The sequence below is a fragment of the Syzygium oleosum genome, unplaced genomic scaffold, assembly GCF_021117445.2.
Source record: "Syzygium oleosum isolate NSW1041296 unplaced genomic scaffold, Sole_v2.1 Sole_v2.15, whole genome shotgun sequence".
Lineage (NCBI taxonomy): Eukaryota > Viridiplantae > Streptophyta > Magnoliopsida > Myrtales > Myrtaceae > Syzygium > Syzygium oleosum.
Genome location: NW_026607499.1, coordinates 2,535,232 through 2,556,895, shown reverse-complemented (window position 1 = coordinate 2,556,895; position 21,664 = coordinate 2,535,232). Strand labels below are relative to the sequence as shown.

General features: G+C 43.7%; 2 protein-coding genes across 2 annotated transcripts; both read left to right on the top strand.

Annotated features, from left to right (window-relative positions):
* Window positions 1-4,269: 4,269 nt before the first annotated feature.
* On the top strand, window positions 4,270-5,211 carry LOC115662940 (uncharacterized). Its single transcript, XM_030585027.2, has one exon. It carries the CDS (start codon window positions 4,270-4,272, stop codon window positions 5,209-5,211), a length of 942 nt encoding a protein of 313 aa, XP_030440887.2.
* Window positions 5,212-8,716: 3,505 nt separating this feature from the next.
* LOC130140063 (BAG family molecular chaperone regulator 6-like) lies at window positions 8,717-12,723 on the top strand. Its single transcript, XM_056318425.1, has 3 exons — window positions 8,717-9,836; window positions 9,996-10,375; window positions 10,817-12,723. The coding sequence occupies exons 1-3, from the start codon at window positions 8,717-8,719 to the stop codon at window positions 12,554-12,556; spliced, it is 3,240 nt and encodes a 1,079-aa protein (XP_056174400.1). The 3' UTR covers window positions 12,557-12,723.
* The last annotated feature ends 8,941 nt before the right edge of the window (window positions 12,724-21,664 follow it).

Here is a 21,664-nt window from a genome sequence, read left to right as displayed (position 1 = left end):
CACAAGTTAATCCAACCTTGCCTAGAAATCGAACATAACAGAAGAGACGCAGTGAGCTGAAGCAACAGCTCCGCAATCAAACTCCCAACAGATTTCGCCAGCAACCAAGCTTAATCGAGAGCGCACCTCCAAATCATGAGCGGAGCCGAATCCATTGGCCATGGGAGACCGCGAGAGGGACGGCGAATGCGCGAGGCCACGGGAGCTCCTCCGATCAGAGACGGAGGAATCGCCCCCGTTGCTCCGGCTGTAGATCTCGAGCCCCCCCTCATCCGATCAAGGGCATTTTCGTTCAAAAATAATTTTAATATAAATTTTAATTAAAATAAAAAAAAATAAAAAAAAAATACGGGAGGGCTGGTAGCCCTCACCCGCTTGTGGCCGCCGCCCCATCGCCGGTGGGGCGGCGGCCATGGCCGGCGGGGTCGCTGGCGCTTTAGCGAGGACCGACAACCCTCGCCGACCAGAGCCGAGGGCTGGTGGCCCTCGCCAGAACCAGGAGGGTTGGGCGACCCTCTCCCAGATTTGACGAGGGTTGCTGGCCCTAGCCCCGGTCTGGGCGAGCATCGCCGACCCTCGCCCAGGTTTGGGAGAGGGCCGCTAGACCTGCGCGAGGGCCGGCGGCCCTCCTGCAGACGATGATTAGAGGTCTTTCCCGAATTAGTAACGAAATAATCGAGTATGGATTGCTTTGGTAATCGTAGAACAACAATCGAGAGGCACATTCCTTTGTATCGGTTGTACGTATGGTGCATTGAGTAGATCTTCGACTATGTAGATTATCAGGTGTCATCTTTCGCTTTTCCAATGTTACCGTCGATTCTCGACTAACAAAAAGCATTACGATATATTTACTCGAAACACCACAATGTTAAATGATGCTGAAAATTTCGTATTTGCTAGCCACAAAGGCAGCATTGATGGGAGGATTACAATTTATTGCGCAAAAAGAAGATTCACCGTTTGGAGAGGTTGATACATCGGTGCCACAACGCATTTTTATACTCCATTACTATAGAGGATACACGGGCCACGTCCCAAAATATTTGCTTTGAAGATATTAAAAACGAATTATCTCTCCCAAAATGAAGGTGGACAGAAAAAAACAACTTCGTGAACGTACATTTGAATGCGGTACAGCATTAATGTCATTTAACACAGGTCCTAGTTAGATTGGCGGGAACAAGGGAGACCGGAAGCTTGAAGTAAAAAGAAAATATTTGAATGAATATGATAGAAAGCTATACAGGTAATCAGTACATAAACACGCATTGACACGAATTACGAATAAATACAGATGTGATTCGTAAAATGAATTCCGACCCTTTTTATACTTTATAGTGTACACACCCCTTTCGAACACTGCAGACGAGTTGTTTGCGAAGCTGATTATGAGTAGGATGAGATTTCTAATGGTACACGTTTTTTTTAAATTGACGATCTTGCTCATTGATATTAATTCTCCAGGGTATAAGTGGGTACCATCTGGTGGATGGCAAGATATGGGTCATGTAATTTTTATGAAATTTTAATTGTCACATGATTACGTAAGCTTTTGGGGGCACATTTTCTTTTTCTTATTGTCTTATTTAGCTATGGCCACTAATATCATTTTCAGAATAAAAATCCGACCCACTCTTTTCCTTACTATTTTTGTCCATGTGCTCTTGTTTACTGATGGGGAAATTTAATAAAGAAAGTGAGACGGGGATCGGGCAGGCAGGGAGGTACAAGAAGGGGGATGGCGCCATCATCCCCTTTTATCGCCGACGAGGGAGGGCGGCCACCCTCAACAGGAGCGCGCCTTCGCTAGGTGGTGGCTGCAACACAGCCCTAGCCGAAACCGTGAAAGGGTCGCCCTGGCCCAAGCGTGGCGGTTGCGATGCCTAGGCAGCCTTTGCCTGGTGGTTGTGGGAGCGCCATGGCTACCAAGCACTTGCTCGTGGAGAGGGCGACGACCCTGGTTGGCGGCCCGGGGAAGACCTCCAATCATCGTCGACAACAAAGGGGGGCGCGCATTCCATTATTTTGCTTACCTGTTCATGATTCTCTGCAATCAACCAAGAAATATTTTGCTTACCTGTTCTAGGTTAGTTGATGCGAACCAAAGGTAATCTGCGGAATCTGAACATATGTCGGTCGAAATCACGTGCAGACCATCGGAGCTGCTAGAAGCCAAGGATTGACTGATTTTCCGTGGTGCTATCCTTGGTAATTATCATATGGATAACCATATCGATCCATAAATCAATGCCTTTATGAACTACAAACCCGGCGCTGTTTCTTCAATAACACTAGTTCTTCCGCATTCCTTGTATATTTCATAATAAATCGTGTTGACACCTAAATTTTGGCTAACCACATAGTGATTAATTGCATACAAAATTAGAAATTAAATTTTAACCCCTAAATAAAAATATTAAGATTAAACATACAAAATTAGGGATTAAATTTTAACCCCTAAACAAAAATATTAAGATTAAATTGCATAGCATATAGCTTAGGTTCATATAGGTTAATTGCATTTCACATCGGACCGACGGTAGTGAGTAAGCTAAAAATCCATCGAATAAACCGAGCTCGGGCACCAAACGAAACTCAGCTCACTTAGGGGATAGGAGCCGAAAATCACAAGTATAAAAGGCCTTGCTTATCTTAATTTGAGCTTAAATCAGTCCATTGTGCTCAATTAGAGAAAAAACCCAAATTAATTCAGCTCATTGGAAGTTAAAGTTAGATGATAAAGCCTAAGCCAAAACCCACTAGGATTAGGAAAGCTCGGCCAATTATGCGATATAAATATGTCGATATACCTCATAATTTGGGGGCTCTGATAATATCCAAAACGCAACTCTTGAGATCACGAGGGACATACGTGAGATTGAGAGTGAGAAAAAAAGTTGATCGCGCGTGTGCACAACGGTGCCTCTCGCGCCCGGCCACCCGTATCCGCACGCTTGTCCGAGCCTGCTGCCGTCGGCCCCCTTGGCTGAGCTTCCCTTAGCCGCGGCTTCTGCCACGCTGTGCCCGAGCCGACCGCCCGCTGTCTCGTGCCTCGCCGCGCTGCCACGCCACGCTCGAGTCACCGCCAGTGCTGCTGCCACCCCTGCTGCCGCTCCTCCTGCTGTCCGTCGCCAGCCCTCTGCTCTCGGCCAGACCTGTGGCCGTGAGCCGCCGTCGCTGCTTCCATCGACGACGACGCTGCCGCTGTTGCTACCGCCGCGGCCACCCGAACCTCGGACCCCCTGCTCGCGCCGCTGCTGTTCTTCCCCAACGCCTACCATCGAGTCCAGGCTTTTCGACGAGTTCCCACCGCGCACGATCTCCTCTGTCCAGTTCGGGCGGAGCCTTATCAACTCGGGTTTTGCATACTGTCCTGGCAAGTTCTTGGCAAGATCCACGATTGAGAAAAAAAAGGATTCGTGGACATTGCCATCTCATCCACGTGGGAGCTCACTGGACTTTTCACGCCTCCACTTCCACAATACATGAAATATCACAGGAGAGAATGCCGAGAGGGCACCAGTGAAATCTGAGCCTTCAAACGCCAAGTCTTCTCCGCCACGGTCTTCACGTCCAGGATTAGAACTCCGCTGTCGATCACCAATCCGAGAAGTCGCCTGCGATCTCCCCCTCTTGCCGCTCATCACTGAAAGTCTCATCGTCGCCGCCGTGTCCGCCCGTCATCGGTCACCCGCCGCCGGTCCACTCGCCGCAATCCCAATCCACCGCAAATTCGAATTTGGGAATTATCCCCCAATCAAGTAAGATTATCCGAATATTAATTTCTTTTAAATATTTAATTTCCTAGTTTTCGGATAATTTAGATATTTCGTGAATATTTTGGTGGATAGCTAGATATCTTAAGATAATTTTGTGATATCCGCAATATTCAAAAATACCCAAGATAATTTTGTGATATCCGCAATATTCAAAAATACCCAAAATTAGGAATAAAACATATCTCCCTATGTTTTATTTAGGTTTCTAATCGACCTACCGCAAATAGATTAGTGACGACTTCAAGCATGAAAACTTTTGCATGTTAAAAACTTAAACCTTAAGTCGTGAATTGATAGGACTTAGGAGGGCCCGAGTTAGGCTTAGACTTAATAATTCATTAGCCGAACCCTAGGTAGTGCAGACCCGCGGGAGGTTTAGGTTGCGACAAATCGACAATAAGACAAACGACCTTAGAAATATTTAACACTAATTTTTATTACCGCCGTACGAATTTGCAATAAGATTGGTGTACGTATTTGCCAGAAGATGGAAAAGGATGCCTCGGACGTTGTCAAACAAGAGCAAAAGAGCTACCGAAATCCTCCTCCCGGCAATCCATCTTGCCCTTGGCTCGTGATATGCCATGGACGGGAAGGGCAGAGGCAAACTTTCTACGACATTTCGGAGGACCGCCGCCATACGAGGATCATTCCCGACCTGCGCAACAAGTGGATCTGCACTACTTCGAGTCGCGAATGGTTGTTCGTGGAAGATCAAGATTCTGGCGATTGCTGCCTTTGGAAGCCCGCTTCTCTGGAGAAAATCCGACTCCCGCCTACGGAAGACCTCGTGTTCTCTTGTTGTTTCTTGTCGTCTTCGCCGAGCGATCCTCAATCACATGTTCTGTTGGTTGATCTGGGAGAGGACGTTGTCGCATTTTGCAAACCCGGCGAGGATGCATTCAAGAGGCACAAGGTCGAACCTTACATCAGTTGTGCCGCGATGTTCAAAGGGCAAATTTTCTTGCTGCTCAAGTATTGTGAATTGGCTGTTGCCGACGTAGAGAACTCGGAGCTGCGAATCCGAGCATTGGGGAACAAAGGCATTAATTGGTCAAATCCCGGAGGCATACCGGCGTCGCGCAGTTATCTGATCTCGTCCGGCGAAGACCTGGTAGTCGTGGAAGAGATGATCTACGCCCTTCCAAAGGGGCGGATCTACGGATTTAAGGTCTTCCGGATGAATTTTGCAGAAGGGACATGGGAGGAGCTGAAAAGCATCGGCGACCGAGCAATCTTTCTTTCTGCTCGTGGAGGAATTTCTTGCTCTCCAAAAGACTCGAGAGTTAAGAAAAATGCCATATACTTTGTGCAGCATGACGATGGACATATTGGCATGTATGACTTGGAAGATCAGAGCATTTCGAAGGTGTCGCCTTGCTCAAACATCGATTACCGTCCATCATATTTACGTTGGATCATGTTGTGACACATGACGTCATCCGATATGAAATAAAATCTAAAGAGTTGATGTATGTTTTGAGTAAGACAATACAATAAAAGGGTACATCTCAGGAATGGTGCCGTACCACATTCTAGCAAGATTAGGATTGTATGGGAGACATACGAGACATTAGTGTCCATAAAATTTCTCTGAATTTCTTGTAAGCATAAAAGGTTATGGAGATTTCACAAGAAGGATTAACTTAAAGTAAGATTGTTCGGGTTAAAGTTGCTTGACATTTGTAATCATGATTGTTTAGCATTGTTGTTCCGGTCATCGGAAAAATCAAGTGTTTGTCGGTCAGCGAATTAGGCCCTTATTTGAGATAAAATCCGCATTGAGTAGGGGTGTGTAAAGGAATCGAGAACCGTTCAGAACCGGACCGGAACCGGCAGTTTCCGTGGGGACCGGTCCAGTTCCAGATTCCAATTTACTAGAACTTGTGAGTATCGGTCCAATTCCCGGTCCTCGACGTAGAGCCGTCCGCCTGCCCACTTGGACCGGACCGGTAATATATATATGTGTAATTTTTAAGAAAAATTCCCAGAAAAAAAAAAAGAAAACATTTTAAGAAAAATGAAAACCCTAAAATCCCTAATATAAAGCTCAACACTCATCAACTAAGTACTCGTCTTGTCTCATTCAATCTCGCTCTATCTGAGTTGTCTATCTATCTCTCATTCATAGTCTCGGCCGTTAACTTATCGCCTATTGACTCACGACCTCGCTCTCAACTCCTATCTACTCACGGTTGCGCACCTCCGGCCATTCATCGACTCCCTCTCTCGCTCTTGGCCAACTCCATTGGGACCGGTTCCATGGATCCACCCGGGAACCGGCAGTCTAGTTCAGTTCTTGGGTGGATTGATGAAACCAATGGACGGCTTCCGGTTCCATGGTGAAAACCGTCCACTCGGGCCATGCTCACTCCTAGCATTGGGTCCTCATTTAAGAAAATCACTCTACTTTGGATTTTTTTTTTGAATTTTCCCTGAACCAAGCTTAAACTCCAAATATACGAAGTTTTTAATGTATGCACTTTTCGAAGTTTAGTGTTGCGTTTTGCTTCCATTATGTCTAAAGGGATTCACATGGTTTCACCTTTCATTTTGTTCTTTTTTCTTCAGCTTTTATTCGTCCCTTCCATAAGCCCATTGACACTAAAAAGAAATGACGGTATATACTTAGTGGAGACATTAATTACCCAAAATCAGCAATCGAAATTGTGCCAGCGTGGCAGGAAGTAACGATATATATATATCGCACTTTCTCTCCCTCACATAATCAGAGAGAAAGAAAAATTAGAAAGAAAAGAAAAGCAGAAGGAGAAGGAGAAGCGGGAAAAGGAGGAGGAACGACGCACGCAGCCAGAGAAGACACGTCGAAGAAGATGGCAGGAGATCCCAAGAAGAAGACTGGCAAGAAGGGCTCGAGCTCTGTTCCCAACCCAAAGAACAAGAAAGGGATCAGAGAGGATTTGCAGAGAAGCGGGTTCAAATGTCGGAGATGCCCTCGGGGGTTCAACACTCTGGATCAGTTGATACAGCATGTGAACGATAACCATAAAACCTAAAGGGAGTAGAAGGAGGAGACCAATCCTCCTTCAAACAACAAAATATAGCAAGTTAGCTTTTAGTTTCTGTGCATTGTTTAATACGTGATCGCTTTCCTTAACGTGTGCTTTCTTTTTTTGTCTGCAGGTTTCCATCACGTCAAGAACTCTTGACGTCAAGTTCTTGAATCAAGAACTCTTGAACCCACATTTTCTTTTTTTGAAAAACAGAATTTCTTCTTGTTTTGATTAATTTTTAACATTGATTCTTAACGAGCCTGATATGGATGACTGTGATGGCTTTGAAAATCAGGGAGGATGCGGTTGCAATGGTTGAAGAATCACCATTAGGTACTAAATGTTTCTTCTGTGTGCGTGTCCTCGTTAGTTTTCCCCTTTCAATGGTTTCCCTTCACATAAAGCTAGGAGATCAAAGATTCAAAAGAATATATTAAATGGTCGGAGAAAGAAGATGAGGAGATCGTTGTGATATAGGAAACTGGGTTCAGGATCCTGCATTATATTGGGTGCGGATCCGAGGTTGTATACTGCAATCCATCTTTTGTCATTTGACACTAAACCCGTCTTGGTAATCTGTTAGGCGATGAAGCGGCAAGTAGTAACGACTCAGGCTGGAGCATGGACTCTTCCACAGTTTTTCCCGCTTTTTACGACTTATTCTTAAGCTGTAAGTTGGGTTTGTCTTCTCTTCCTCTTTGCTCCCCTGCTTCTCATTTTCCCGTGTCCTCTAGCTGGAGGAGGACTGGATATGTGTTGTACGCCGTCGCTGTGTATTGCGAAGTCCATTTGGATTCTTGATGGTGATTTTCTTTTAGGAATGTTGTCCTGTGAATTCGGTCTTTGTTTCGTGGTTACGACGGGGTCGAAAGTAGGAACTGGTCAGCGTTGGGGGACTGCAGCATCCGCCTGGATGTTCTTTATTATTGTCGCTATCACCGGTGAAGCGATCTAGTAGAATTAGAGCATGTTGTTGGCTAGCAGAATTAGTAAGAATCGAGTATCTCGTGGCACAAGGTACTCCGTGGGATCTCGTGATTGTCCGTGCTCATGGTAAAGGCGTTGGTAAATGTTGAGGGTACGATGACCTTCCCTTTGTTGTCCAAGCATTTCTGCGGACCATCTTGTAGGATACTCAGAATTATGCGGAAAAGAGTCCCTTTTCACTGATTTCTGCTTTCCATTAATCTGCTTTCCATTAATTTTTTATCTTCTGAAGTTTATGGTTATGGCGAAGTATTATACGCCTGTGCCTATCTCTTATTCCTGTTTCGTGTCCGATAATTTCTGCAGCTCTTTCAACCTATATTACTTGGAAAACTGTTCAATAGTAATTTTGGAGGTGATCATTTGTTATTAGATCGTCACCCTCTCATGTTTGTGTGATTAGATATGTCGTTCGAAGAAGAGGCATCCAAAATTGCCATTTTCCATCTTGGTTGTAAGGCATGTCTGCTTCTCCAGCTAAACTTGGCTCCATAGAATTGTAGGATGATGATGTGCTGCTTTAAATACTGTGTATGTATGCATTACCTTTTACTGGTTCGAACGATTCTGCTGGAACATTACGTAGGACAGGTGTTACTGCTAGCAGCGCTATCTTGCTTTGTTCTGCTTGTCCATGATCAATTTTTGACATCTTCTTTTCCTTTTACTTCGGCAATATATGTTATTTTTCTGATGGGGTTTTATTCTTCACTGCACAGAATAAAAATTCGATATCGGTGACTTCCGAGTGAGAAATGCATAAATTTCCACTCAAGATGTCACCTGCTTATGGATACACGGATTCTCATCCCCGTCAGAGCTACATAACGCCTTGCAGGCAACATCAACAGGCAATGCCAGATGAGATTCCACCTCAACTGGGGATCAACCCGACCGTATTTCCTGTTCCACGTGAGCCCTTGCCATACCCTTATGCCGGTAATTGCAGCTATCCTGCGCCATGCCATGCTTGCTATAACCACACGGCAACTCCCAGCTACTATCACAGACCACCCTACCCTCACTTTTTTCCAGCCACCACCGTTTCATGGTTGGGGACCTTATCCTGGGAATGCCGAACCCTTTGCTAGTCATTATGAACTGCCCTACCCACCAGCTTATCCATTGGAACGACCATATGTGGTTCGACAACACCATTGCTGTGGATGCCCTAATCATGTATGTGACCCAAAGAACGAAAAGGGTGTCAAGATAGAAGAGCAGGTGCCGCTAGATTCAGACAAGAAGGGTGAGAATTATTCAGAGTCCTTGGTGCCAGCGAACTGGAGAAACTTTCCATATCCGATTGTTTGGATCCCACCTGAAAATAACAGGAACAAAGAGCAGGGAATCGATGCCAAACCAAGGATCATAGATCTTGATACTGCTTCCCAGGAAAAGAAACCAGCTCTTTCATCATTGCAGAAGGAACCTGGGTGGAATAGTTGGTTTCCTCTCTTCATGGGTGACCATGACCATTCAAAACCAGGAGGAGAAAAGAAAAGATCTCATAATCAGCATGTGCGCGACAACGAAAGTAGCTATCCATTTCCTGTCATCTGGATTCCTTCTTTTGATAAACAAGAGGAGGCAGGGACTGAGAAGGACCAACAAGCCAATACACGGGAATCTCCTGAATCCAATTTCACGGTATTCCCGATGCAGATTCATAACAATCATAATAAAACTTCAGATGGAGGACCGCAAGAAAACTATGAAAATGATGTTGGGTCACACCATCAGGATGCGGAGAAGAACATTCATGTGAAAGACATAGAACCTTGTGTGGGCAAGAATAACTCGCGAGACTCTCAAGAAGCAGCAGCAAATGCCTTGAAAAAAAGAGCTATAGATACCCTCGTTGATAGAGTCCCTGGATCTGATGCCAGAAAGTCATCATCATCCCCGACGAAAACATCAAAGTTGCCCCCGGTTTGTCTGAGAGTTGATCCCTCGCCGAGGAAGAAAGGCCGCAATGGTAGTTCAAGATCTCCTAGTCCTCCAAGTTTTGAAACGAAATCTCACAGTTCAAGTGATGCATCTTCTACAGACAGTAACGAACAAAAGTCACGCCCCCAAAGCATAAACAGAACTTCAGAGGAGCACCCGAAAAGGAAATAAGTGAAAGTCATTGAGGTGAAGGGGGCAACTCCTAGTCCTAGCAACAACAATAATGGAGACTTACAAAGCAGTTTGCAGGTTGAATATCCAGAAAAGATTAAAGAGAACAAAGAAAACAGTGAGAAGGATGAGGTTTGTGAAATTAAAGAGGACGAGGGAGCTACAATTGCAGGTGATGAAAGCACTGAAAAAAGAAGTAAGGAGTTGGAAGCCTCAAGAACTCTATCTGATGAAGAAGCTGCTATGCGCATTCAGTCTGCCTATCGCGGTTTCCAAGTGAGGAAATGGGAGACCCTGAAGAAACTAAAGCAAATGGCGAAGGTTCGTGATGAGGTGACTAAGGTAAGGAAGAGTATCGAGCAGCTAGCATCTTCATATGACACTTTGCCTGATCAAGGGAAACTTGACAGGCAGAAAGTACTCATTGGAGAATCTATAATGAATCTTCTTCTACGACTTGATACAATTCAGGTAAGCCAGTTGATATAATGAATTAAGTTGTTTACATTTTACTTAACTCTGTAGGTAGAAGAGAGCAGGGTAGGAGCCCTGCATTCATTGGTAATCACGGAATTGTCGGAAAATGGGAATCGAGATGAGAGAAGGGCTTCATCATGCTGTGGCTTTTCAAGCGTCTCTTTTTTTATTTCATGAATATTTTGGGTTTATTAGATCTTGAAGTGCCTTTCAATATTTGAACACCTTTTTATTAATCTACACAACCCTGTTATTGGTTATCACAACTTGGATGCTAGGACACTGCAACTGAAGATTTTACAAAAGAGTGCTCATCTTAACCCTTTTCAGCTGTATGTCTTTGAGTTTGCTTTTTGCTATGGATAGCTGAAAACTTTTTATGGACTTATTTCTGTGAGATGCTTCTAGTTCTCTTTGTTGATTCTAGAGCTCCAGGGATTACATCCTAATTTGCGAGATATTCGAAAATCATTGGCGAGGGAGCTAGTTACTTTGCAGGAGAAACTCGATTCTTTGACAATGAAGTGCCTGGAGGAATCTGTTGATAACTCTGATACTGCAAGGAATGATGAATGTACGGTCAGCAAGAAAGAACACCATGAGGAAGCAAAGAGACAGTTTGAAGAGAGCCTTTCAGTTAGTGAGAACATTGGTGGTCAAATTAAATCAGACGAACTGCAACTTCTCAAGGCTGGAAATTCGGTATCTGAACCCTCAGAGAATGCATGCTCGGGTATCATTGATGGTCAGACACAAGTGGCAGTCAAGGATTTGAAAAGGGAAACATCAGCATCCTTGGATGTGGAGTCGCAACAAGCTGCCTTGCAGCATTGTCCTGTACAGGACTTCAGACATCTAAACGAAATTGATGATGGCGAACCATCTGTGGTCAGCATTATAAAGCCTATAGAGACTAATCCGGAGCATCCTTCTGGAGGAAAGTATGAGAGACTAGAGGTGGCCACGGTGGAGAAAAGTATCTATGATTCTATGGTTGAAGATGAGATTAGGCTGGCATCCGATTCAGGAGATGGAAGCAGCACAAAGATGGAGTTTATGATCAAAGATCAAGGAACTTCTGCTCTGCAACCATTGCCACAAGCAGATGAGGAGAAAGTAGCCATGGCGTCGGACAGTGCGGGAGTGGAGCCGGATACTTTTACTGGCCCAACCCTGTGCACTGGAGATGATGACTTGATATCTCATGGAAGAGAACCTGAAGTGGAAGCAACAAGCAAGATTCATATTGCAGAAGAAGATGTTGCGGATTCTGTGCTTAGCATGCATGATAAGTTTGGCAAAGTAGATTCTGTGCTCAATGGACATGATAAGTGCGATGAAGGTAGCGATGCTGTTACTTCTCCAGAAAATTTTGGCAAACTGACCATTGAGACGCAGCAGCTGGAAGTGCCCAAAGCATTGACTTCAGATTCGGAAGTAGTTGACAATGTGCATCTAGAGCAACTGGTTGCACCAGGACCAGATGATTTGTCACCTGCTGGCTCTCTAAAGAGTGAGGATTCTTCTCAGGATGCATCCATTGGAGCGGAACGTGGCCAGAGACATGAAGAGGGTATCAGCGATGAAACTCTTTTGCCTCCTCGACCAGAAGAAGCTCAGCTGGGGATGTTAGGACCCGCAGTGGAAACTTGTCGAGATGAAAATGAAGATAAGGCCATTATCTCTGCTGATCTTAGCTGCAATTGCTCTGAGATGTTGAACGTTGAAGCTCTAGCTTGGGAGAAGGAAGAATTGATTGCAGCAAATGTGAAGGATATCGACCTGACAACACATGTTGGAGAGCAAGTGGATGAACAAGGAGATAATCGCGAGGAGGAGGTGGTTGTTGCTCTGGAAAAATCTATCTCAGATGAAGGTGCTGAGCAAGTCGGGCAGTCACTGCTTAGTCTCGATGATTTAAATGGGAGCAGGCCTGTGGAGGAGATGGACGGCAATCAGAAACTAATCAAAGAGAACGAGAAACTGAGGGAGATGATGGAGAAACTGATGGAAGCGGGGAAAGAGCAGTTGAACTTGATATGTGAATTGACTGGAAGAGGGAAGGATTTGGAGAGGAGACTGGCCAGGAATAAGAGGGTGAAATCAAGGTGCAGAACGGTGGCGGCAAAGCCTCGATCTGTGCATGCCAAGTCGTGCGCGGATTCTATGAATTGAGAGGGTGGCTGATTAATGTCTCATAGGCAAGTCTTCACATAAGTTTCTGGGAGATGAGATAGTTTGGTGATGCGGGTGTACGTTGGAACAAATACAAGTTTATGTCATGGAATAACTGTCTGTTGTAAAGCTTGTCCTCTCTGTTACTGGCTTATTGTTTCAATTAGTGTGTCGCATGATGACCGTGTGTTTTCTGTCTCTGTTGCATAGATGCACTGATGCATGCTTTAAATAGATCTAGCTCTCTGACGAGAACAAGATGAACTTATAGTAAATTTCCTCGACTCTTTCCCACAATGCAAGAAGGCCTGGCCCAAGAAATGCAACACCAAAAGGCCAAACTGGGCTTTGAAAGAATCAATCCGCTCTTGTGAATACATTATAGATGCGGAAAGCCCAAAATGGTGGAGCCATCAATCTTTGGGCCAAGCTTGTGGGTATCATCTTTTTTACCAAATCTGCCGACGAACGAATCATCTCCTTAACGACATTTCCTTTTGCTCTTAAGCTGTCCTCACGTCCAAACCACCTGTAGGAAACTAAATTGGTTACGCAGCCTGCAATTAGCGCCCTTTGCCGATGCCCAGAATCGTGCCATTTATAGACACCTGCAAAACGTCATCGATTCGCTCACCAAAAGGAAGAAAGTAAAGGGGGAACTTGCATGAAAATGAACGGGCAAAAATGCCCAAGTGAGCCTTTTTTCACTAGTCTGGAATCACGAGAGAAAAACCTGTCATCACCATCGAAACACCAGTCACTCACTGACCAAATGATGCAAATCTGCTTCTTGAATCGTGCAATGCACGACACCCACTTACGAAACACGAGGAAAATTAAGAAGAAGAAGATGAAGAAGCGCAAGGGCAGGAAAGATGGCACGAAGCACGATGACACTGACTGAATTGACGTCGAAAAATAAAGCTAAAAAAATCTTTCTTTTTCCTTGGCATGGGGATCGATACACGGCTCTGATGCCTGCTCGTCCCTCCTCTCTGCTCCATCTGCTTTCTTTATTTGATTTTACCCCCTTCACATCTCCAGATTTATCGCCGACTCTGCAACAAGTGCACGCACACAGACACAGACACACACCCATTATTTTATGCATTTTTGTTTGTAAACCAAAACAAGAACCGTCTCTGCTCTCGGAGGTGATTGTGACTTCTTTGTGGGGTCATATTCAAATCAACTACACCTTTTGTAATCACCATTATCTGTATTTTAACTTCTATCTGTCTGGTCTGGTCGCAGAGGAAATTTGATCTGCTGGGTCTCGTAAAGAAAAACGTCCGGTCTTCACTTTTCGTCCTTTTTCTTCACCTTACCTCCATTAGGGTTGACGAGGGTGAGCTTGCACGAGTTTTGCATGCGCCCACGTTTAGCAGGGCGGTTTCAGACCTTGTGACACCCCTACGAACGTATGAATCCATGCTGGTACATAGTGAATTCACTGTGCCTGGTCTAATGTACAGTGCACGTAGTGATGATGTTCTGTCCTTGTCGGAAACTCAAAGCATTAGTTGTCACGCACGCTTCTCCACTGAGGAAATTTGTCCATGGACCATGTGGTCGACAGAATCAAGATACATCTCCAAAGCTCGTGCCTTTTGATATACAAACAGCTTGGCCAACTCGGACGATTCGATGAGTTTAAATACTTCACTTTCTCGACATGTATGACCAATCGTTCCGTGACGAGCAATGAAATCAATTGGACATATTTAATGCATGGAATGGACCATGGGAAGATCCGAAATCTTCGATTCGTCACTTGGTGATGGGCTCTGCAATGATTGAATGGTCCAAACTCGCCTTGTTGCCAAGATTTGCATGCTTCCCGTGCTTGGACGATGTCCTTGTTTTGGTCACTTGCCCCTGATTAATAAGTTAATTAATTGATTATGATTGATTGATTATTATAGAGTGCATAAGCTTCTGATCTCGCTCTTTTCTATAGTTCAATTCTGATGTCCATGAATGACATGTAGTTCAGTGGTCGTTGAAAGTCATGGCCGCCTAGTTCATAGACCACAGTCGGGTCATTTTCACAACTGCTCTGCTCACCTAAACTTGCATTATGAGCTTTCATGCCCTCATCAAACTTCGAAAATATGTATAAATGTAAAAAAAAAAATCTGTTTTATTTCGTCATATTCTTTTTTTGGGTCGAAAGAAAGATTCCATAATACTCGATAGGTACATTGAAGGTTTTCAAGCCTAACAAAGCAAATACCGAAATGTAAATAATAAAGCATAGTCTGCAATTAGAGACACGCTCTCGTCCCTTAAGAATAGATCTGCAACCGTTCGGCAGTCGATAAACAGATTCAGTGATGAGCACATGCTTATATCTCAAACTCCATTTGCAATAGCTTGCGATGCACGTCTAGATTCAATGTCCTTATTACCATCGCTGTGTAGAGACATCAGAATGAATACAAATCGAATACTTGTAAGGAACTTCCACGTTTATATTTAGATCTAGTTCGGGAGAGTAAAACCTCCATATCAATCTAGTCAAGAGAGCGGCCTAATCTCGAAGAGGTTGTGGAGCCATGTCACAAATATCTTCATCGGTGGTTGTCGACCGGACGAATGGCCAAATTAGTCTCCACGTTCACCCAAGATCAGCCGCAAAAAATTATCACACACAAACTCCCAAAATAGAGAAAAAAGAAAAGAGAATCAAAGCAATAAAAAAAAAAAACAAAGACTGGGAGAGCTTAAAAAAAGTGAAGAGTTTTTGGGAGATGAGAGGGATTTGCCGACAGATAGAGAAAAGAGCACAGCCCTAGAACTTTCCTCATATTCATTAGTATATAGTCTGCCATCATTAGCAAGATTTGAGCATTCGCTAGGTGGGAGGACATCAATGTTTTCATGCAGGCTCTTGCTATAATAACTCGCTTCGCAACATTATGAAAATTGAAAAATTGCATGTCACAAGCATACTATGTACCAAAGAATAGAAGATTGTATTAGGATGGGGCGTCTCATTATAGCCATTACATAACGATCTACATGCACTCTTTCAAGTTTGTTCTCTTCTTTGTAACATATAAGATTATTGTTTCAAAACGCAAACGCATTCATTCTAGTCAATATTATCAGTTCCAATAATGTTCATACATTAAATAATGCTATATTTCTCTTGTATTTCGTAATGTCATGTTTAATAGTATACGCAACTTTTTTTTTATGTGTTTACAATTATATTACCGTACTTTTACATATATACACACATGGAGATCTACAAATAGGCTCATTCATTGGAGCTCCGTTTTTCTTCTTCTTTTCTCTCTTTTTTTTTTTGAGCGGTTGATTGAGTTATGTAAGAATCAATAGAGGAAATATGAGACTATTTTCACACCATTTTTACTAAAAGCCACCTATTTTAATGAACCGGCCAGGATGCCCTTCAAAACCCTACTCGAGCAAGCATTATCAATTTTTTTTCTTTCCTTCCTATTTTCTCTTTCTTCTTGTTGCACATTGTTTGAAATCAAAGGCCATCACGTTCATCCTCCAAAAGGGTCTCGTCATATTTTTTCTTGCCATGCTAATTAGGGAAGAATTACCCAATCGGTCGTAAACCTATTGTACGGATACTAATTCAATTCTAAACTTTTCAATTTTGCCAATGTAGTCTTAAGCCTTTTCGAGAAATTTTAATGTAGTTTTTCCGATTAATTGCCATAGGAAATTGTTGATGTGATGTCCAGTCATTGCCAACCGTTCTATATGACATGCTGAGGTCAATGGAAAAGAAAAGCCCGAGTTGATTGATTACTCAGATGCATATCTCGAAAGTCCACGTCAAGTTACTTGGTAACTTTTTCCGGGAAGGCAATTTCTTAGCAATCAAGATTATAAAAATGTGTGGTATTGTCTATGACTGAAGTAGACTACTAAATTACGTTCGGTATTGCTATTACAGATTGAGGTAAGGAACTCTCGTGGATGAAGAAATTCCTATAAGAGTTGGGTTTGAAGCAAGAGAAATTTATTTTGTATTATGCCTGTATGAGTATTATCTACCTTAGTAAAAATCCGAGTGCTGTATTCAAGATCGAAGCCAATTAATGTGAAATGTCATTGGATTTTCGAGAAATTAGAAAAGAAACTCTTTCTACTTGAAAAAGTCCACATCAATAATAATGGAATTATATGATGACCAAAATCTAACTCATGGTAAAAATTGATTATTGTATAAATAAAGCGGACATGAGGGAGCTTCCCTCACAAGGTTAAGGAGGAGATTTGTTGGGCCGGTCCCCCTCATGGGACCCAACTCCTCATTACTAAAGAAGAAGAAGCAAGAAAGAAAGAAAGAAAGAAAGAAAGAAAGAGGAGAGAGTTTAACGGGCAATAGGGACCCTAGAAAAGAAAAAAAAAAAAGAGGGAGAGAGATCGCCGATTTGGAGAGGAGAAGAGGCAGCCAACTTCCAGGAAGATTCGACGGTGAAATATTGTCAGAATTTGCTATGTTGTTCGTGAAATCAAGAGTTACAATGCAAATGCTCTAATAATTGAAATCCTTCTCCAAATTTTCTCTCATTTTTTTATGACAGTGGTTAGATTTTTCTTATCCCTTTGTGTTAATCCACTATTATGATGATAATATATTGTCATATTATGGGATATGTGCACTACGAGTTCTAAAACTTGTTTCGAAAGTGTATTGAGTCATAAAACTTTCAAAAAGTACAATCAAGTCCTAAAACTTATCAAATTGGTACAATCAAGTCTTAAAGTTAGCACCGTCAATTTGTCTAACGAAAAATGTTGACGTGACATTTTTAAATTAATTTCTCTCTCTTACGTGGGATTTTTTTAAATTATTTTTTCCTTTAGATCTTATTTAAAAATATTAAAAACTTAAGAAAAATCTAAAATAATTGCAAAAAAAATGGAAAAAAGAAGAGGTAGGGACTCGCTAGTGGGCTCTACCATCGGCGACCTTCGCCAACCCCACCGCCGGAGGGGCTGGTGAAGGTCGTTGGCCTAGGGCGAGGGTGGCCGGCCTTGGCGAGGGCTAGAGAGGCTCACCTAGACTGGGTTAAGGGACCCAGATTTGGGCGACGCTATCCCTGGGCCGGCGACCATCACCCGCATTAGGCGAGGCCTCATTGGCCCTAAGCAAGGGCCGGTGACAGTTTACTGGGCTCGGGTGAGGCTTCGCTGGCCCTACCCTTGCCTTGGCCAGCAAGGCTTGCACGCGTAGATTTGGGTGATACCTCACCAACCCTCGCTTGGGGCCAATGCGGCTTGCCTAGATCTAGGTGACACCTCGCCTGTGGTCGGCGAGCCTAGCTCAAGCCTAGCGAGATTTGCTAGCCACCCTCGCCTAGGGTCGGCGACCTTCGCCGACCCCTCCAACAATGGGCGGCGACGGTGCCCACCAGCGAGTCCATGCCCTCTTTTTTTCCATTTTTCTTTAATTATTTTAGCTTTTTTTAAGTTTGTAACATTATTTATATAAGATTTAAAGGAAAAACATTAAAAAAAATTTGCGCGTAGGAGAGAAAAATTAATTTAAAAATGTTACGTCAGCATTTTCCGTTAGAAAAATTGACAGTATTAACTTTAGGACTAAATTGTATCAATTTAACAAGTTTTAAGATTTGATTGCACTTTTTGAAAGTTTATGTACTCAACTGCATTTTCATGATAAGTTTTAGGACTTGTAGTGCACATATCCCTTATATTATTGATGTTTCGAGCCTCTAATTGTATATGACTCGAGATGAATTATCGTGTTTCCCATTGATTCTTGGTGATTAGTGGAAGTTTCTCGAGCGGTCCATAGTTTTTATTGCATTGGGTTTTCACGTGATATTCATGGGCCTTGTTGCTACCTTGTTTCGAATTTTTCAACACTATAATTACTGTCTTTGGGGCTTATATTGCTCGAATACAGTGGCTGGTTGGTGCCAAGGTTGAATTGCTTAACTTTCTCCTCAACAGTTCCTTCATTAAAAATTCAGGAACCACATTGAACATTAGGCTACAGTTCATGGATCACATTGAACAAATTAAAAGTTCATGGATCATATTACATATTGAGTCAAAGTTCAATGACTATTTGTGTCATTATCCCTTTGATTTTCTCATGTCAAATACCTTTCACCTATCTTCTCTGGATAGTCAATTCATATGATAGGAGTTATGGACAAGGCAAAACTAAATCAGCGTAAATAAAAAAAATTACTCTGCGAAGCAACGCAAATCAAACATGAAGGAATGATGAACCCGAGTATTAGTCTCAGTAGAAACCCCATGACACTTAGATGAAGCACAAGAGGATGAACATCTAACACTTAAAAACCAACGACATACAAGAAAAAACCATCTGTGCATGAGAAGATTACAGGGGCGAGAGAGAAGGCAGATGCAATCTAGAGATTCACTTAAAAAAATGTGCGTTATCAACCAAAACGGGCATGCAAATAGGCCGCCTCTGGTGAAGATGCTATACCGGCACGGTTTTCTACCCAATCATGACTCGAAAAACATCGCAAAACCAGTCGGCGAGGTTTACCGAGAGCTCCCTCGATCGTCTTTCTTAAACAGCAAAACCCCACGAATAACCAAACTTATCAATCCATCTAAGTAAACCAATCGCTCCTGCCTTAAACCAAGACAAGGAAAAAGTCGCGGAAGCCAAAATCAACCTGCTCGAAGGGTCTAGGCACGCATAGGAAACATGGAGGCCGCCCATACATACCGACCAACAAGGCCAAGGTGGCACGGACAATAATTTTCTCGAAGACGCCGAAAACTCCACGGAGGCGAAGAGATGTCAGCATTGTACTAATGAACTTGGCAATGATTCCACGTTCTTGTGAGATAATGGATTGAATTGCTCGATGGCAAGCTGTCCTTCCGCTGACAAGATTTAACTTAGATTTAAATCTCTCAGGAACTCAAGCATGCATGCCTATCAATAAGAGGGTACGCGTCTTCGAAGTCGGCAAAGAGATTCCAATGGCGCATCCCATCAATTGAGCAACAATATTAGCCACCACAAGTTAATCCAACCTTGCCTAGAAATCGAACATAACAGAAGAAACGCAGTGAGCTGAAGCAACAGCTCCGCAATCAAACTCCCAACAGATTTCGCCAGCAACCAAGCTTAATCGAGAGCGCACCTCCAAATCATGAGCGGAGCCGGATCCATTGGCCACGGGAGACCGCGAGAGGGACAGCGAATGCGCAAGGCTGTGGGAGCTCCTCCAATCATAGACGGAAGAATCGCCCCCGTTGCTCCGGCTGTAGATCTCAAGCCCCCCCTCGTCCGATCAAGGGCATTTTCGTTCAAAAATAATTTTAATATAAATTTTAATTAAAATAAATAAATAATAATAATAATAATAAAATAGGGGAGGTCTGGTAGCCCTCACCCGCCTGTGGCCGCCGCCCCATCGCCAGTGGGGCGGCGGCCATGGCCGGCGGAGTCACCGGCGCTGTAGCGAGGGCCGACAACCCTCGCAGACCAGAGGCGAGGGCCTGGTGGCCCTTGCCAGAACTAGGAGGGTTGGGCGACCCTCTCCCAGATTTGACGAGGGTCGCCGGCCCTCGCCTCGGTCTGGGCGAGCGTCGACGGCCCTCACCGAGGTCTAGGAGAGGGCCGCTAGACCTGTGCGAGGGTTGGCGGCCCTCCCGCAGATGATGATTAGAGGTCTTTCCCAAATTAGTAACGGAATAATCGAGTGTGGATTTCTTTGGTAATCTCAGAACAACAATCGAGAGGCCCATTCCTTTCTATCGGTTGTACGTATGATGCATTGAGTAGACCTTGGACGATGTAGATTATCGGGTGTCATCTTTCGCTTTTCCAATGTTACCGTCGATTCTCGACTAACAAAAAGCGTTACGATATATTTACTCGAAACACCGCGATGTTAAATGATGCTGAAAATTTCGTATTTGCTAGCCACAAAGGCAGCATTGATGGGAGGATTACAATTTATTGCGCAAAAAGAAGATTCACCGTTTGGAGAGGTTGATACATCGGCGCCACAATGCATTTTTATACTCCATTACTATAGAGGATACACGGGCCACGTCCTAAAACATTTGCTTCAAAGTTATTAGAAACGAATTATCTCTCCCAAAATGAAGGTGGACAGAAAAAAACAACTTCGTGAACGTACATTTGAATGCGGTACAGCATTGATGTCATTTAACACAGGTCCTAGTTAGATTGGCGGGAACAAGGGAGACCGGAAGCCTGAAGTACAAAGAAAATATTCGAATGAATACGATAGAAAGCTATACAGGTAATCGGTACATAGACACGAATTAACACGAATTACATATAAATGCAGATGTGATTCGTAAAATGAATTCTGACCCTTTTTTATACTTTATAGTGTACACACTCCTTTCGAATACTGCAGACGAGTTGTTTGCGAAGCTGATTATGAGTAGGATGAGATTTCCAATGGTGCACGTTTTTTAAATTGACGATCTTGCTCATTGATATTAATCCTCCAGGGCATAAGTGGGTACCATCTGGTGGATGGCAAGATATGAGTCATGTAATTTTTATGAAATTTTAATTGTCACGTGATTACGAAAGCTTTTGGGGGCACATTTTCTTTTTCCTATTGTCTTATTTAGCCATGGTCACTAATATCATTTTCAGAATAAAAATCCGACCTGCTCTTTTATTTGTCTCCACGTGCTCTTGTTTACTTATGGGGAAATTTAATAAAGAAAGGAGAAGGGGATCGGGCAGGCAGGGAGGTACAAGAAGGGGGATGGCGCCATCATCCCCTTTTATTGCCGACGAGGGAGGGCGGCCACCCTCAACAGGAACGGGCCCTCGCTAGGTGGTGGCTGCAACACAGCCCTAGCCGCAGTCGTGAAAGGGTCGTCCTAGCCCAAGCGTGGCGGCTGCGATGCCTAGGCAGCCTTTGCCTGGTGGTTGTGGGAGCGCCATGGCCACCAAGCACTTGCTCGTGGAGAGGGCGACGACCCTGGTTGGTGGCCCGGGGAAGACCTCTAATCATCGTCGACAACAAAGGGGGGCGCGCATTCCATTATTTTGCTTACCTGTTCATGATTCTTTGCAATCAACCAAGAAATATTTTTGCTTAC

What these genes read in the sequence shown, in the direction of transcription:
- LOC130140063 (XM_056318425.1), top strand. Translation starts at nt 8,717, where the DNA reads ATGCCGGTAATTGCAGCTATCCTGCGCCATGCCATGCTTGCTATAACC. An exon ending in TGATGCATCTTCTACAGACA is followed by an intron (nt 9,837 to 9,995) that starts GTAACGAACAAA and finishes TTGAATATCCAG; the next exon opens with AAAAGATTAAAGAGAACAAA. An exon ending in TACGACTTGATACAATTCAG is followed by an intron (nt 10,376 to 10,816) that starts GTAAGCCAGTTG and finishes CTAGAGCTCCAG; the next exon opens with GGATTACATCCTAATTTGCG.
- LOC115662940 (XM_030585027.2), top strand. Translation starts at nt 4,270, where the DNA reads ATGGAAAAGGATGCCTCGGACGTTGTCAAACAAGAGCAAAAGAGCTAC.